The sequence below is a fragment of the Ranitomeya variabilis genome, chromosome 2 (assembly GCF_051348905.1).
Source record: "Ranitomeya variabilis isolate aRanVar5 chromosome 2, aRanVar5.hap1, whole genome shotgun sequence".
NCBI classification, from domain to species: domain Eukaryota; kingdom Metazoa; phylum Chordata; class Amphibia; order Anura; family Dendrobatidae; genus Ranitomeya; species Ranitomeya variabilis.
The window spans coordinates 840,376,019-840,395,135 of NC_135233.1; the positions used below are offsets into that span (position 1 = coordinate 840,376,019).

Genomic DNA, 19,117 nt, shown 5'->3' on the forward strand with positions numbered 1-19,117 from the left:
AAGGTAGGAAGAAGAATTTCCTGAGACCTATGGAATTTGGTACTCATTTTAGGTAAGTAGGAAGGGTCTGTCTTTAGGACAATCCTATCTGGCAATATTGACATAAATGGAGGATCTACTGATAGCGCCTGTATGTCACTTACCCTTCTTGCCGATACTAAGGCAACAAGAAGAGCTGTTTTGAGGGAGACATGTTTAATGTGAGCAGAATGTAGAGGCTCGAACGGGTGATTTGTTAAGGCTTCAAGGACCAGATTAACATCCCAAGGAGGTGAGTTGGGAATATGGACTGGTTCTGCTCTCTGGCAGGCTGAGATGAATCTGGATATCCATCTATCTCCTGCAACATTGTGACTATACAAAGCCCCTAGCGCTGAAACTTGCACTTTCAAGGTGTTAACTGAAAGGCCTAAATCACGTCCTTTTTGGAGAAATTCAAGAATAATAGGGACTGGAATTTCATTTGACAGGGCTGAGGGATAGAGGCTTAAAAATTTTTTCCATACTTTTACATAGATCGATGTAGTGGATCTTTTTCTACTCAGCAATAGGGTATCAATTACTTTATCAGAGAAGCCCCTTAGTTTTAACAGCTGCCTCTCAAATCCCAGGCTGTCAACCGTAGACCCTTCACATGAGGGTGGTTGAAGGGTCCCTGGAAAAGCAGATCTTGATTCTCTGGGAGAATCCATGGATCCGAGATGGACATGGCTCTGAGCAGGGAAAACCATGGTCTCTTTGGCCAGAATGGAGCGATCAATATCACATTCGCTCTGTCCTCTCTTATCTTCCTGATGACTGTTGGAAGAAGAATCATTGGGGGAAAGGCATATGCTTTCTGAAATGTCCATGGAATCTGGAGGGCGTCGAGAACATCGGGGTTGTCTGTTCGAAACATTGAGGCGAATGTTTTTACTTGCCTGTTGTCTCTTGTGGCAAAGAGATCTATGTCGGGTATACCCCATTTTATAGTTATCATACTGAATATCCGACGATTTAACACCCACTCCCCCTGATGGAGGGTATGACGACTGAGAAAGTCTGCTTTTGCGTTGTCTATCCCCCGGATATGTAGTGCTGATAAGGACAGAAGATGATTTTCGGCTATAGTCAAGATGTTTTCGGCTATAGACATGAGAGTGCCTGATCTCGTTCCGCCTTGATGGTTGACGTAAGCCACCGATGTCATGTTGTCTGAGAGCACCCTGGTATGTGTTCCGTGCAGCTGCGGGAGGAATTCACATAGGGCATGATAGATGGCTTTTAGTTCTTTTTTATTGGAGGAGTCGTCTAATTCCGTAACCGACCACAGCCCCTGGACAACCTGGTTCCCCAAGTGTGCCCCCCAACCATGAGGGCTGGCATCCGTAAAAATTATGTTTGAGGGTTTGACCTCCCAGGGAACCCCACTAACTAGATGATCTGGCTGTAGCCACCAGGTTAGGGATTGGACTACATCATTAGAAAGGGAAATCTTACCGTCTAAACGCCCTTGTAATTTTATCTCCTCATGTAAAATTGTATACTGTAAGCACCTCGAGTGGAACTGGGCCCACGGAACCGCTGGGATACATGACGTGAAGGAGCCAAGCAAGGACATGCCTTCCCGGAGGGAAATTATAGGTTTATCTAGTATGGACTGAACTTTATCCCTAATTGTTATCTGTTTAGATTCTGGGAGGAAACACTTTTGACTTACAGAATCTAATATAATTCCCAAAAATACCTGCCGGGTTGTTGGGATCAGTCTAGATTTTTCCCAATTTATTATCCATCCTAAATTCTGTAAGGATGAGATCATATGACATAGTCTTTGCTGACATTGCGAGGTGGATTTTCCCACTACTAGCAGGTCGTCTAAGTACGGGATTATGAGTGTGTCTTTTAATCTTAGATAAGACATAACCTCTGACATTAGTTTAGTAAATACCCTTGGAGCAATTGATAGTCCAAAGGGCATTGCTGTGTACTGAAAGTGCCGTATACATCCATTTAATATAACCGCTACGCGGAGAAATTGTTGATGCTCTTTAAAGATTGGTAGATGGTAATACGCATCTTTTAAGTCCAGAACCGCCATAAAGCAATAGGGAAACAGGAGTTTTACGGTGGATCGAATGGATTCCATTTTAAAAGTTTGATTTTCTAGGAAGGTGTTCAGTTTTTTAAGATTTATGATGGTTCTGAATGATCCATCAGGTTTTGTGATTAGAAACAGCGGGGAATAGAACCCTTTCCCTTCCTGAAGAAATGGAACCTCCACCAAAACTCCTTTGGATAGCAGATTCATTACTTCTTGCTGTAATGCCTCCTGTTGAGACTGTGACTTTAAGGAAGTCAATAGAAATGAGTCCGAAGGGACTCGGGCAAATTTTAATTTTAAGCCAGAGGTGACGAGATTATTTGCCCAATTGTTCGAAGTTATTTTCCTCCATTGGTCTGAAAAAGAGGATAATCTACCTCCCACAGGTAGATCTGCTCTAACGGGGCTTGTCTTCAGATTTAAAAGGGCGCTTCCCAAAGAATGCACCTCTTTGTTTTGCGTCTCTAGGGGTCCAGCGATCTTGGTTTTTAAAATCTTTTCTTTTATTAAATATGGGCTTCCGGAACGCTTTCCTATAGAATGGAAGGTAATTATTATTAGGGAAGCCCTTCTTTCTTTCCCCCGCTTTAGTTAGAATCTCGTCCAGTTTGGTACCAAACAGGTACTCACCCTGACATGGGAGGCCACATAACTTAGACTTTGTCTGTGGATCGCCTTTCCAGCCCTTAAGCCATAGGGCTCTGCGTGCCGCGTTTGTGAGACCTGCTGATTTGGCTGCCAAACGTATAGAATCGGCCGATGAATCCGCCAAAAAAGCTGTAGCCCCTCTAATTAAGGGTATAGAAGACAGCAGTTTGTCTCTGGAAAGACCACTTTTAAGGCCTTCCTCTAAGTCACTCAGCCAGACCAACATGGACCTAGCGGTGCATGTAGCAGAGATAGATGGTCTGAAGGCTCCCGTACACGACTCCCAGGCTCTTTTTAGTAGTGAGTCGGCTTTACGGTCTAACGGGTCCTGTAATGAGCCTGAATCCTCCACAGGTAGCAAAGATCTTTTAGATGTAGATGCTACCGCAGCGTCCACTTTTGGCGCTTTTGACCATGTCGAGAACTCTTCATCATTGAAGGGATACCGTCTCTTTGAGGATGGAGGTAACCCCCTTTGGCCCTGGCTTTCCCATTCTTTTTTAACTAAAGATTTTATTGCTGCTATCACCGGAAAAGAAGGCCTTTTCTTTTCCGATAAGCCAGCGAACATAATGTCCTGCTGTGTTCTGGGAATTTTAGAATCTTCGATACCCATCGTATTACACACGGACCTGACAAGGTTGTCAATACTATCCGTGGGAAAGCATGTATCCTGTTCCTCGTCCGAGGAAACATATTCGCAGGAGATGTCAGAGTCCGCTTTCTCCCTATCCGAAGATGGGTCAGATATAGGGGATTCATATCCTTTTTTACTTCTAGTATGTGGCTCTTTATCAGAACCTCGCAAGGCTTGTAACTCTTGCCTTATCATGAGCCTGATGTCCTCAGATTTAACTGAGGCTTCCTCCCGCAAGGTAGAAGCAATACATGATTTGCACAATCTCTTTTTATAACTATCCGGGAGAGGCTGGAGACATAATGCACACTGTTTGTGCTTCGTTTTCTCTGTTTTCTTTCCCTAAGTGTATAAAGGGAAAGGGAACACCAGTCAGCTTATGAGGGTAGAAGCACACTTACCCCAGTGAAGCTTTTACGGTACCGATTGACGAGGAGATTTAGGTGGAGAACCGGATTTCTTCCTGGAGGATCCGCTCTGTTTGGAGCGACTGCTGCTGCCCCGTGTACGTGGGGTAGCCGCGGTGTCTTCTATGGAGAGCATCGCAGGTGTCTGTGACGAATCCATTGTGGACACCGGGCGCTTGTGCCGGCGTCCTTTTACATGGGGGCCGCCATCTTCTTCCGGTTGAACCCGGAAGTGCTAACCACTTCCGGGTCGCGGCCATACTGTGTGCACTCGCGCTGTCACCGGCATCAGCGCGGGTGCCGTCCACCTCCTCCTCCGCCCGGAGTTTCAATTCAGGACCCCCGGGTAAACTGTGGAGCTCCACGCCGCCTGAGCGCTCGCCAAAGCGCAGCGCTTACCTCTCCTCGGCGCTAGGTCCCGCAGACTGCCCGGATGGATTCCCATGAGCCAGGAACCCCTGCAGTTGTGGCCTCATGGCGTCTGCCAGCAGAGGGGGGAACTGAGAAGAGGACCCCCGACGCTGCATCCAGCCCTGGAGCCCTTGCCGTCCTCACAGGTAAACTGCGCAAGCGGCATCCAGGCTAGGCATCCTCTTCTCCGTGGATTCCCGTAGGAACAGGAAACCAAACTGTGGGAGCGAGGGGGACCGCCCCTTTTATCTCTCCGTAGGGTTTCCTGTTCCTAGGGGCGGATCCCCTCTCTCAGTGGGTGCTGTCGTGGCGAAGAGAAAAATTATATTCTTTCCTGGGAGTAAAAGTTATCTTCTTTCCGTGGAGATGCTACCTCGGAGGACAAATCTTATTAAGACTAGAAAATACAAACACAGGTTATCTTTGTTATACAACGTGCATTGCAAATTATATTTTGATAGAACAGTTTTGGTAAGAGGAGTCGCACCTCTATACCCTCATGGCTAGGGCCATATGTTATTCCAGTTTGCAGCTTCCACGTGTCCCTGTTTTCTAGGCTGCACGGTGATGAGGAATTCAGTTTCCATGAGATCTGTTCTGGAGCTGGCTGTGTTTACCAGTGGATTAATCATTTATCTGGACACCTTTAATCCACACATACACATAGATGACAAAGTACAGACCACCTTTCTAGAGCTCCCGAGACTATAGAGAATGTGCAGCCTGCACCCAATACAGAGGGATGAGTCATGCATTATACTACTGTACTAATCTGAAACATTTGTCTAATTTGACAGTAGTGAAATCCAGAGCCTAATTTCAAACAATTCCTCATTATGATCAGTGACATTCTGGCTCATTTTTAAGAAGCACTCCCAAAAAAGATGTTATCCCATAATCCTTTCTACACATCTCTCTAGCGTAGTTCTATTACAATACTTACAGATTGCCATCATCCCTGGTTTCCAGCGTCGCTCTAGTCCTCTTCTGAGTTACGTGACCCAAACCCCTCTCTGATAACGTGACCCAGATGATGCCCGAGCAACGCTGGAAACCGAGGTAGGACAATAGTCAGTCATTATTTTAATCTAACTGCACTACATCACAGATATATTCAGAAAGGTTTAGGGGGTAACATTTTTGCCGGAAGTGCTTGTTAAATGGCAACGCTAGCCCTCATCTTTAACTTTGACATCTGCTGGTTTAGCTACTAAAATCCATTCTGAGTACTGAAAAAGTTGGGGAAAAGAAGAACCTGACCCAGCAGACATCATTGTCAATGTTGCACTTGGATGCCGCAGGGACACATGAGGAATTTGAACAATACGTCAGCGAAGTGGCAAGGATCCAAATAGTGCTGCTACGTAACCTGCAGATTTAGACAAAAGTACGCTGGGGGGGAATCAAAGTATATTAGTAAACTCAAAGTGCAGGTAAGATAGAGCTGTAGAATGGCTCTACATATTGTTTTAAATAGCACATACAGATCTACCAATCCCAGCTGCTGCTCTGTACTACTTTACAGATCACTAGTGATGAGCGAATATACTCGTTACTCGAGATTTCTCGAGCATGCTCGGGGGTCCTCCGAGTATTTTTTAGGGCTCGGAGATTTAGTTTTCCGTGCTGCAGCTGAATGATTTACATCTGTTAGCCAGCAGAAGTACATGTGGGGGTTGCCTGGTTCCCACATGTACTTATGCTGGCTAACAGATGTAAATCATTCAGCCGCGGCAAGGAAAACAATCTCCAAGCACTAAAAAATACTCGGAGGACACCCGAGCATGCTCGAGAAATCTCGAGTAACGAGTATATGCGCTCATCACCTATGAACCAGGGGGCACTCATTAAGGGTGGAATAAAGGCGATTCAGGCAGCTAAATAGGAAAGGGTTCTTTACTGTCCGAGCAGTCAGACTGTGGAATGCCCGACCACAAGAGGTAGTAATGGCAGACACTATAACAGCTTTTAAAAAGGGCTGGATGATTTCCTCAGTACACATAACATTGTGGGTTGTAGTTAATTTAGTGACACAATGACAATTGGTTCAGAAAGGCTGAACTTGATTGACCGAGGTCTTTTTTTCAGCCAGCCAATCAGAGGTTGGAAAACTGACCATAGCATCAACAGTGCGGCCACTGATTGACTGCAGCATTCACATGATGACAAAGCTGGAGGAGAAGGACTGGAGACTGTGGGTAGAAGGACAGGCCAGCAGTACAGAATAGCACTGGAAGACTGCTAGGCAAGGCATGTATATAGTATTTTTGTTATAGCACACAAAGGGAATCTGTAAGCAGGTTTTTGCTATGCAATCTGAGAGCAGCATGACGTAGGGGCAGAGACACTGATTCCATCCATGGGTCAGCTACTGGGCTGCTTGGTGTAGGTTTCATTACAATCAGTGTTTCATCAGCAGAAGATTATCATTAGTCGTCTCGTGCCATATAGATAAGTTCTCCTTCTCTGTATAACCCCGACCCTACCAATGATTGTCAGCTTTCTGTGTACATTGTGCATAAGTAGAAAGCTGCCAATCAGTAGTGCTAGCGGGGCTATACAGAGCTCAGCAATCACAGAACTGGTAGATCTGCAGGTGATACTTTTATTTTAAAATGAGGATTATATGGGGGGGGCGTGGTTTGCACGGGAGCAGGAGCAGACCTATTTTATAGGAGCTCCTGAATTTTCCCAGATCCAAGCTACTAAAAAGCTACAAAAAGTGGACTAATTAGGTCCTGCAGCGTTATGAAGATGCCTAGAACCGATTCCAAGAAGAATGGACCCAGTCCTGTGAAGAGAAACCCTTCTCCAGGACAGAAACACAGCCGTGGCTCTGGAGGAGCGCTGCCCCCGCATGGAGGAAAACATGGTGGATCTGCCACGCTGAAGCTGACACCCTACCAGACTCCAGCTAAGCCAAGGACTTCTGCAGCTCAGCGGACCTCCAGGGTACAGACAGGCAAAAAAGCTCCCTCTCCAGCGACGCTGCTATCAGCAAGTGGCAGCAGAAAGAAGCAGGGAGCTGCGGTGGAACTGGGCGCCGGGAAGAAGCAAGCGGCCCCCGGCAACAAAGGGGTGACTCATCCCTCGCAGGCGCCTGACAAGCTGCAGCCACACACCCAAGCCAAGAGGAGCAGCCTAAACTACAAGGCACAGGTATTTGTGCCAAAGAGTCTGACAGCCGCCGGGACCTGGATGGAGAAAGCGACATCGACCGCAGAGCAGGAGTCGATGAAAGAAGCGCCGCTTCCTGAACAGGAAGTGGTGATGGGATCGTGCCGGGGAGATCTCTCTCCGGCGGAACAAGAGGTAGTGCCGCAGCGCTTGGAGAGGAGCGACGAGCTGCTGAAGCGCCGGGAAGCCCCCTCTCTGGAGAAACAGGAAGTAGCGCCGCAGCATCGGGAGACGAGCGGGGAGCCGCAGAAGCGCCGGGGAGACCTCTTACAGGAGCGACAAGAGGTAACGCCGCAGCACCTGGAAAAGAGCGAGGAGCCGCTAATTGGAAGGAACATGCACAAAGGAGAGGACTTCGCTGATACAGGAGCGGATCAAAGGACGTCAGCACTGCAGTATAAAAAGGACCGATTGACATCGGTGTGGGTAAGAGACACTTTAAATCACCCCAACCTATATGAACAACCTTCTCCCAGCATCAATACAGTAGGGGGCTTAGCTGGGCTTCCCAACATTAACGGGGGCCATGATTTCACTAAAGGACACCAAAGCCACATCCCCCCTGTTGCAAGCCCCTCCTGCCTCAAAGCCACAGACATGCAGAAAGAGAATCCTAGCATTACTCATTTAGGGGAAGAATCTGAGCGCCAAAAATTTACTTTGAATAACCCTATATTTGACATGGAGCCCTATAGGTCATTAATTGCCTCATTTAATAGATCCGAAACTTCAGGGGGTCTGCAGGAGGGGGGAGAATTAGAGGATGAACGATCAGATCTATCTAATGAACTCAAAACGGATACCGCGCTTGGGTGATTGGAGTACTCAATCTATAGTGACCGGGATACGATCCAAGTAAGTGTGATGATAATTGCAAATATCCCACTACAAATGGTGGTGGATCCAGTACCAGACTGCTGAGCCACCTAGTCACCTATAGGCGATTGCTAAATGCACAGCACAAAAAAGGGGCCAGTAAGACGCCCTGTTCACCGTGAATGTCAGTGCACAGCGGCCCCCGCAAAAAACATGAACAATAATTGTGGAAAGCCCTTACCGTGTGCTGTGACTGGTTGGGCGTGCAGCTCTTCTTAATAGATGTCCGGGGAGGTGTGCGGTGTGCCGCAAGTAGATGTGACGGGTATGCGCGCAGAGTATGCCTGCGGGTGACGGGTGGGCACACAGATAGTGGTCCTGCGTGACCTGTGTGGGGTATCGCTGGTAAGTGAAGAGCCAGAGAACGTCCCGGCCGGAGGCGTCCCTGGTTGCACTTGGAAACAAAGATGGCCGACGCTGACAAGCAGCGTGTGACGTCACAGGCCTACGGAGCCCTGCTAGGGCCAAAAAGGAAACCAACGCGTTTCAAAGGGTAAACGCCCTTCTTCATCAGGGTTGAAGCCTGCAGGAGAGCTCCTCTTCAATATATGCCTTCGCTACCCCTATGAGCCCGCCCCCTGAAACTAATTACCCGCCCCAGTCGGCTCAATTGTCAGTGAACTGCGATAGCTGCCACTCACCACAGTAACCAACCCCCCATATAATACACAGCTTGTCCCTTGTTTAGGGAACGTAGGACAATATCCATAAATAAAAATGGCAACCATATAATATATATAATTTTTTTTTTTTTTTTGTGCACTGACATTCACGGTGAACAGGGCGTCTTACTGGCCCCTTTTTTGTGCTGTGCATTTAGCAATCGCCTATAGGTGACTAGGTGGCTCAGCAGTCTGGTACTGGATCCACCACCATTTGTAGTGGGATATTTGCAATTATCATCACACTTACTTGGATCATATCCCGGTCACTATAGATTGAGTACTCCAATAACCCAAGCGCGGTATCAGTTTTGAGTTTATTTGGTCTTTTCAGAAGTGGCACATGTTCTGAGGATACCAGCAGCTGGGTGACTATACCAGTCAGTCCCACAGACTCAGTGGGCAATAGTGTTGAGCGCCAGTGGTACTGTGTTTAGTTATAGATCTATCTAATGGTTTGACTGGATCCCTAGACGGATCAGAGGGATCAGACCCAGAGGAGGCATACATGAATAGTGATGATCTTGAATATTCTGATTATGATACGGTTAATTACTCCAGTTACTCTTCTTCAAGTGAGGTTTCTGGTGAACCACTTAAAAAGCCTGTAAAACGCAGATTAAAAAAGTCTTCCCCAGCATTAGTAAAATTTGAAGGTATTCCAGCATCTGAAGATTATCCAACAGAGGGGTTTATGGTGTGTCTTATCCAATCATTTCTGACCACCTTGAACATTTGCGGGAAGGATGTAATTACTGAGCCTAAACTGTCATTCAATTCAAAAGCGTCCCAAACGTTTATTAAAAAGCTTTTCCAAGAGATAATTACATCCGTAAAATCTGCAGCTGAGATAATCCCCCCTATCATAAATACTGGAACCTCTTCCGTTCTAGATTCAGTTGCATATAAACGCAATTTTGGAAAAAACGAACAAAACATTCGTCAAGCCATTTCTAAGCCTTTAGATTCATTGGAGGAGATCCAGAAAAAATTGGATCTCTTACAAACCAATTTAAATAATTTTGAAGACTTTAAAAGGAAGAATAACGTTAAGATCAGGGGTATACCAGATTCAATTCAGGCTTCCCAGTTGGAGAGTTACGTATCTTCAATGATTTCTAATTTACTGCCTAACTCTACTGAAGGCCCTTCGATAGAGAGAGTTGTCAGAATACGTAGACCACCCACACTTCCCAAGGACCTGTCATGCGACGTCATTGTTACTTTTTATCCAAATTGGGTGAGGAACACACTTTTGGGTATTTCGAGAGATCAGGGATTCCTCTCTTCCCCTTACAAACATCTGTCTTTTTATAAAGATTTGACAAAAATTAAGCTCCAAAATAGGAGAGTTTTTTCGCACACCACAAGAGAATTACTGCGAGCAGGCGTCTCCTACTCCTGGACAAGATCATCAACTCTCCGGGTGAGACTCCCGTCAGGTTTATACTATGTTGCCTCTCCAGTCGAGGGTATTGAACTGTTATAACGCATTGGAATTTACTCCTCTGGGGCCACATCCAGTTTCCCATCTACAATTTGAAGGACAACTGTTCTGGTTGAACAATCTACAAACAACCAACGACGGACTATCTGAGTAACCGCAACAGCTTAATTCCACTTCAAAATTCACTTCGTATTTTTCTTTTTTTTCTTTACTGGTTTTGTTTCTTGGACCAAAACCGAACTTTCCTCCACTAGGTCTTTGGGGTGTCGGGTGCACTCTCGGACCTGTTACAGGCATTATTTTCTTTTATACGACTTTTTATTCTACTTTTATCTCACGGACTACTAATTTAGAATACTAATACTACTGAGCATTGTATATGTTAACTAGATATTGTCGCTATTTTATAATCTACATCTTTGTTTAAATTGTATACATTATGTCTACATAGTTCTTTGTCATATTTTTTAAGCTTAGGCTATTTTATCTCTGACCTTCATATCGACAAGTTTACTGCTAGGCTTAGCTTTTAAGCAACATTTTATTTTTCTAAAATATATAGCCATTTCATATAATGCTAGAATAATTATTACTCCTTTTTCTTCTCTTTCTTTATAAGTTTCATATGTGTAGTATACTTAAGCAACTATATTTTGGTCTGTTTTGAATGCCTGTTTTCCAAACCCCAATGTGTTTGGGGTTTTCCTTCCCTTTATTTCCCTTTCCTCATTCCTTTTCCCTTTCTTCCCTTATCCAACATTGTAAAAATGTCAAAATGTTTAATAAAATTATTTGAAAAAAAAAAAGAGGATTATATGCAAGGTATACACAAAATAAGTAAATGTGACACTAAATAAAACGTGAAGTAAGGAGATGTAGTCCAGACTGAGACAAAATATGAAAAAATTGCTGTCACAAGAATAAAGCAGCAAGATGTAAAGATATCAACTGTAAACAATAGTATTTCATTTGTTCTCTTCTGTCGAGTTATTACCGTAATCATAAATGTTTAAATGGGTGACAACCAGTATGGCTATAATCACAGATTCTACATGGGGGGTGTGGTGGTGTCACCAATCCATCTAAATGCCTGAATGAGATAACCCCTTAAATTAGATCATGGAACACTTTTGGGGTTCACCAAAATGTGTTTTGATGCCATAACGACCACCAGGAGCGAATTTCATATCTGTCATGGTGGGAATAAGAACTACTATAGATATTAGTAGAAAACAATCCAAAATTCAAGGGGAGCAGCAATTTTCTAGGTTTACTGACAATCTTTGTTTTTCTGTCCAGACGATTTTCTATTCAGACAAGTGGAAAAATTGGGAGGAGGAGGCAGTGGCCACCATGACTATTGTGACCCGCCTTCTCCCCAAAACTCATGCTACTAGAAAATAGGTAAATATTTAGGATTTATACACTGTGACCTGTAGTTACAGTGTTTTGGGGTGGGGATATAATACCATATTTTAGTAGTCAGCAAAGAAGCTCTGGCCAGAAAGATGTGTAACATTAAATATGCATTAGATCTATTGGACGGGTACTGACAGGGTGACATGTTAGACGCAGCATTATCATCACACAGCATAATGACAACCCAAAACCTCCACCATGAAAACAATCACATTCTGTAAATATTACACACATGCCAAACAGTGATAACACATGAAAATAAAATAAAATCTGAACACCCTATTATGGTCCCCGAATGGAAATCTGGCACCTGGTTTCACCCTTAACTTGACCGCCCTGTTACAGTGCCCTGACCCGATCCCACACATTATGCCAATCATTTCCAGCAATGAAATCCACCCAAATTACCAACATATACCAGAGCCTGCACAACATAGCAAAAGTAGGGTACATGGGCGTACAGTTGTCACAGCAGAGCAACTAAAAGATGAATGCCACCTGTGCCTGGCACCACACTCTGCAGTGAATTCTGCCATTACCTGTAATACTGACATCTTTGGCATTTTCATATTTTGGTTAGAAAAAAGATGAGGAATGAGTCAGGAATAAGTAATGTGCCCACTCCTTCCCCAGAGTCTCACACCCAAAAAGTGGTCTGCAGAAGATCCCACCTACATGTAGCCAGAAGCCCTGGGAGCAGCTCCTCACCTACTGTAGATGCCAGCTAGCCTACTCCCATCTAATGGCAGGGGGTGACAAACCAGCTAACAGTGTACCCTCACCCCTGCCAAAATCAGACAGAACTCCAGAGTGGGTCAGTGCCCCGCCTGAGAGGGTGTCTTCTCCATCACCTCAGTATAAGGTCCCTGGGACGGTGCCAGCACTGCAGAGAGGAGCGGCTGCTTGGAAGTATGGAGGGTGCGGTCTGTGCTTTCTCCCAGCTGCTTCCTCAGCAGTGAGCTGGACGGTGTGCACAGTGCTGAGCTCAGGATGGCTCCTGCTCTCGGGGTGCCGGCACCTCCTCTTCCCTTCCTTCCTCCTCCCTCTCTGGCTCTGGACTGCGCAGGGAATGGAGGCTGTGCTGTACCTCAGCTCTTTCCCACCTGAACCCCATGCGTCCAGTCAGAGGCCGCCGTTGCCCACAGCAGGACCGCGGCCGGCATCTCCCCTCAGGTGTAGTCCGGCAATGTCTGCCCTGCGACCTGAGGAGAAATCACTGTCTTGTTTATACACCTGGATCAGCTTTCTTCATTCGCTATAATGTGTTTTGTACACTCGGGTTTTTTTTTATTGCGTTTTTTTTGTTTGTTTTTATACACTTCAGCAGTTTTTTTAGGCAAATGTTGAGTTCTGCTTTTTTTCTACATGCTCTCTTTACAGTATGGAGCCTCTTTCTTACTAAAAACAGCTTTTTCTGTGTATTTGCTGCTTGTGCGTGCTGATAGTTTAGTGCCCCCCCCAAAAAAAAAAAAAAAAAAAATATGAAGCAGGTTTCCATTTCAGTCAGGAAAAAAAAAACATGCGTGCATGAGATTTCGGAAATGTAATAGCTTTTGCTGGTACTATAAAAAGCAGCATAAAAAAGCAGCAAAAATGCAACGTGTGAACTTGGCCTCTTGCTTTTTTTTCTTACGTATGGCTGTGTTCACAGGTTGCTTTTTTTGCAGTTTATTTTTACTGCAGGCAAAATCTGACTTCTTGACAGTAAACAAGCTGCTTACAAAAAGGGTTCTTGCTGCGTTTTTTAGGGGGTCCAGATTATAAGCGCCCTATGTCTACAGTACACAAAGTTTATTTTCACAAAAAAACACATGGCTGCAATTTAGTAGTTTCTCATTGCTTCCTATGAGTGAAAAACGTGCTGCAAAAGCGCTGAAACAATCGAAATGCTGCACACGACAGGGCTCGGAAGGGAAGGAGCGCCATTTGACTTTTTGAATGAAAAATTAGCTCCAATCGTTAGCGGACACCATGTCGCGTTTGGAGAGCCACTGTGTGCCTAAACATTGGAGCTCCCCCACAAGTGACCCCATTTTGGAAACTAGACCCCCCAAGGAACTTATCTAGAGGCATAGTGAGCACTTTAAACACTCAGGTGCTTCACAAATTGATCCGTAAAAATGAAAAAGTACTTTTTTTTCACATAAAAATTCATTCAGCCTCATTTTTTTCATTTTCACATGGGCAACAGGATAAAATGGATCCTAAAATTTGTTGGGCAATTTCTCCTGAGTACACCGATACCTCATATGTGGTCACAAACCACTGTTTGGGCACACGACAGGGCTCGGAAGGAAGGGAAGGATCGCCATTTGACTTTTTTTAATCAAAAATTAGCTCCAATCGTTAGCGGACACCATGTCGCGTTTGGAAAGCCTCTGTGTGCCTAAACATTGGAGCTCCCCCACATGTGACCCCATTTTGGAAAGTAGACCTCCCATGGAACTAATCTAGATGTGCAGTGACCACTTTAAACCCCCAAGTGCTTCACAGAAGTTTATAACGCAGAGCCGTGAAAATAAAAAATCATTTTTCTTTCCTCAAATATAATTTTTTAGCCCTCAATTTTTTATTTTCACAAGAGTAACAGGAGAAACTGGACCCCAAAAGTTGTTGTCCCGTTTGTCCTGAGTATGCTGATACCCCATATGTGGGGGTAAACCACTGGTTGGGCACACGTCAGGGCTCGGAAGGGAAGGAGCGCCATTTGGCTTTTTGAATGGAAAATTAGCTCCAATCGTTAGCGGACACCATGTCGCGTTTGGAGAGCCCCTGTGTGCCTAAACATTGGAGCTCCCCCACAAGTGATGCCATTTTGGAAACTAGACCTCTGAAGGAACTAATCTTGATGTGTGATGAGCAGTTTGAACCCCCAAGCGCTTCACAGAAGCTTATAACGCAGAGCCGTGAAAATAAAAAATATTTTTTCTTTTCTCAAAAATGATTTTTAGCCCACAATTTTTTATTTTCACAAGGGTAACAGGAGAAATTTGACCCCCAAAGTTGTTGTCCAGTTTCTTCTGAGTACGCTGATACCCCATATGTGGGGATAAACCACTGTTTGGGCACACGTCGGGGCTCGGAAGGGAAGTAGTGACGTTTTGAAATGCAGACTTTGATGGAATGCCCTGCGGGCATCACGTTGCGTTTGCAGAGCCCCTGATGTGCCTAAACAGTAGAAATCCCCCACAAGTGACCCCATTTTGGAAACTAGACCCCCAAAGGAACTTATCTAGTTGTGTGGCGAGCACTTTGAACCCCCAAGTGCTTCACAGAAGTTTATAACGCAAAGCGGTGAAAATAAAAAAATAATTTTTCTTTCCTCAAAAATAATTTTTTAGCCCGCAATTTTTTATTTTCCCAAGGGTTACAGGAGAAATTGTACCCCAAAAGTTGTTGTCCAGTTTGTCCTGAGTATGCTAGTACCCCATATGTGGGGGTAAACCACTGTTTAGGCACACGTTGGGGCTCGGAAGGGAGAGAGCACCATTTGACTTTTTCAACGCAAGATTGGCTGGAATCAATGGTGGCACCATGTCGCGTTTGGAGACCCCCTGATGTGCCTAAACAGTGGAAACCCCTCAATTCTAACTCCAACACTAACCCCAACACACCCCTAACCCTAATCCAAACTCTAACCATGACCCTAATCACAACCCTAACCCCAACACACCCCTAACCCTAATCCCAACCCTAACCATAACCCTAACCAAAAGCCTAACCCTAATCTTAACCCTAATTCCAACCCTAACACACCCCTAACCATAACCCTAACCACTAACCTAACCCTAATTTTAACCCTAATTCCAACCCTAACCCCAACACACCCTTAACCCTAATCCCAACCCTAACCATAACCCTAACCACAAGCCTAACGCTAACCCCAACACACCCCTAACCCTAATCTTAACCCTAATTCCAACCCTAACTCTAATTCCAACCCTAACCCTAAGGCTATGTGCCCACGTAGCGGATTTGTGTGCGGATTTTTCTGCACCGGTTTTGAAAAATCCGCAGGTAAAACGCACTGCGCTTAACCTGCGGATTTACTGCAGATTTCCAGTGTTTTTTGTGTGGATTTCCCCTGCGGATTCCTATTATGGAGCAGGTGTAAAACGCTGCGGAATCCGCACAAAGAATTGACATGCTGCGGAAAATACAACGCAGCATTTCTGCGCGGTATTTTCCGCACCATGGGCACTGCGGTTTTGGTTTTCCATAGGTTTACGTGGTACTGTAAACGTCATGGAAAACTGCTATGAATCCGCAGTGACCAATCCGCTGCGGATGCCCAGCCAAATCCGCACCGTGTGCACATAGCCTAATTCTAACCCTAACTGTAACCCTAACCCTATTTGTAACCCTAACCCTAATTCTAACCCTAATTGCAACCCTAACCCTAATTGCAACCCTAACCCTAAGTGCAACCCTAACCCTAAGTGCAACCCTAACCCTAAGTGCAACCCTAAGTGCAACCCTAACCCTAAGTGCAACCCTAACCCTAAGTGCAACCCTAACCCTAAGTGCAACCCTAAGTGCAACCCTAACCCTAAGTGCAACCCTAACCCTAAGTGCAACCCTAACCCTAAGTGCAACCCTAAGTGCAACCCTAACCCTAAGTGCAACCCTAACCCTAAGTGCAACCCTAACCCTGACCCTAACCCTAGTGGAAAAATAAAAATAAATATATTTTCTTTATTTTTTTATGTTCCCTACCTATGGGGGTGATAAAGGGGGGGGGTTTATTTACTTTTTTTTATTTTGATCGCTGTGATAGGTTCTATCACAGTGATCAAAATGTACCTGGAAAGAATCTGACGGCCGGCAGATTCGGTGGGCGCACTGCGCATGCGCCCGCCATTTTGGAAGATGGCGGCGCCCATGGAGAAGACGGACGGACACCGGGAGGGACATCGGAGCTCAGTAAGTATGGGGGGGTGGGATCGGAGCACGGGGGGTGGGATCGGAGTACAGGGGGAGCAGACAGGAGGATGGGGGGAGCGGACAGAAGGACGGAGGGGAGCAGGGGACATGACAGGACGGAGAGGAGGAGATCGGTGGCAGTGGGGGCAGATCGGGGTCTCCAGCCATGGCAGATGCTATTGCAGCATCGGCCATGGCTGGATTGTAATATTTCACCAATTTTCATAGGTGAAATATTACAGATTGCTCTGATTGGCTGTTTCACTTTTAACAGTGAATCAGAGCGATCGTAGCCACGGGAGGGTGAAGCCACCCCCCCTGGGCTGAAGCACCACTCCCCCTGTCCCTGCAGATCGGGTGAAATTGGAGTTAACCCTTTCACCCGATCTGCAGGGACGCGATCCCTCCATGACGCCACATAGGAGTCACAGGTTGGATTGGCACCGACTTTCATGACGCCTATGTGGCGTCAAAGGTCAGGAAGGGGTTAAGTTGCATAAAAATGCTCAACAAATGCAATGTGTGAAAATAGCAGTACATAGATTTGTATTTAAAAATGCCTAAGAAAAGGCCACAACTTGAGCATGCTGTTCTTAAAAGCCATCTAGCCAGAAAATGCAGCAGAAGTGAGAAAAATGTCTAAAAAATGCATTTATAGTCCCTTCACACAGTATAGCTTTTAAGTGGTTTAGTTGCCATAAAAAAATCATTTATTTTGCATGTAAATTAGAGGGCTTTGGTGCACCCTAAGGCCGGTGTCACACTAGAGAGAAATACGGACGAGGGAGAGGCACAAAAACAACGCATTGCACATGGACCAATGTTTCTCTATGGGTCAGCTTCCATCAGCCGTACATTTCTCTGCCGTATTTTACCGGCTGAGAAAATCGCAGCATGCTGCGATTGTCGGCGTATTCCTCCAGAAATACGCCAATGCAAGTCTATGGGGCGAGAAAAATATGGATTACACACGGACCATGCGTGTGAATTGCGAGAAATACGCACCGGTGTTGTATAGAAAAGCCGGCAATTCAGTGCGGTGTACAGTAAAAATCACACTGACAGGCTAGAATAGAATAAAGCAAATGTCTACACATAGAATAGGTGTATAATATGAATATATATATATATATATATATATATATATATATATATATATCAGTGACACACACATAGATATTTATATTTAATACAGAGAAGTGACACCATTTTGGAAAGTAGACCCCCTAAGGAACTTATCTAGATGTGTTTTGAGCGCTTTGACCCACCAAGGGCTTCACAGAAGTTAATAATGCAGAGCCGTAAAAATAAAACAAAAATTTTTTCCCACAAAAATTATTTTTCAGCCCCCAGTTTTGTATTTTCCCGAGGGTAACAGGAGAAATTGGACCCCAAACTTTGTTGTCCAATTTGTCCTGAGTGCGCTGATACCCCATATGTGGGGGGGAACCACCGTTTGGACGCATGGAAGGGCTCGGAAGTGAAGGAGCGCCATTTGGAATGCAGACTTAGATGGAATGGTCTGCAGGCGTCACATTGCGTTTGCAGAGCCCCTAATGTACCTAAACAGTAGAAACCCCCCACAAGTGACACCATGTTGGAAAGTAGACCCCCTAAGGAACTTATCTAGATGTGTGGTGAGTGCTTTGACCCACCAAGGGCTTCACAGAAGTTTATAATGCAGAGCCGTAAAAATAAAACAAAACTTTTTTCCCACAAAAATTATTTTTCAACCCCCAGTTTTGTATTTTCCCGAGGGTAACAGGAGAAATTGGACCCCAAAAGTTGTTGTCCAATTTGTCCTGAGTGCGCTGATACCCCATATGTGGGGGGAACCACCGTTTGGATGCATGGGAGGGCTCGGAAGGGAAGGAGCGCCATTTGGAATGCAGACTTAGATGGAATGGTCTGCAGGCGTCACATTGCGTTTGCAGAGCCCCTAATGTACCTAAACAGTAGAAGCCCCGCACAAGTGACCCCATTTTGGAAACTAGACCCCCCAAGGAACTTATCTAGATGTGTTGTAAGAACTTTGAACCCCCAAGTGTTTCACTACAGTTTATAACGCAGAGCCGTGAAAATAAAAAATCCTTTTTTTTCCCACAAAAATTATTTTTTAGCCCCCAGTTTTGTATTTTCCCAGGGGTAACAGGAGAAATTGGACCCCAAAGGTTGTTGTCCTATTTGTCCTGAGTACGCTGATACCCCATATGTTGGGGTAAACCCCTGTTTGGGCACACGGGAGAGCTCGGAAGGGAAGGAGCACTGTTTTACTTTTTCAACGCAGAATTGGCTGGAATTGAGATCGGACGCCATGTCGCGTTTGGAGAGCCCCTGATGTGCCGAAACAGTGGAAACCCCCCAATTATAACTGAAACCCTAATCCAAGCACACCCCTAACCCTAATCCCAACAGTAACCCTAACCA

At 45.3% G+C, this 19,117-nt stretch overlaps 1 protein-coding gene across 2 annotated transcripts in view; it reads right to left on the reverse strand.

Moving 5' to 3' along the window:
- VWA5B2 (von Willebrand factor A domain containing 5B2) overlaps window positions 1-12,896 on the reverse strand; it is a 119,169-nt gene extending 106,273 nt beyond the window's left edge. The window contains exon 1 of one of the 2 annotated variants that reach the window (XM_077290121.1): window positions 12,871-12,896. In XM_077290121.1, coding sequence (XP_077146236.1) covers window positions 12,871-12,881 — 11 coding nt within the window. In that variant the 5' untranslated portion in view covers window positions 12,882-12,896. Of the gene's footprint in view, window positions 1-12,618; window positions 12,823-12,870 lie in introns of those variants that run through there. The other variant, XM_077290122.1, reaches the window with a different exon arrangement.
- Window positions 12,897-19,117: the final 6,221 nt, after the last annotated feature.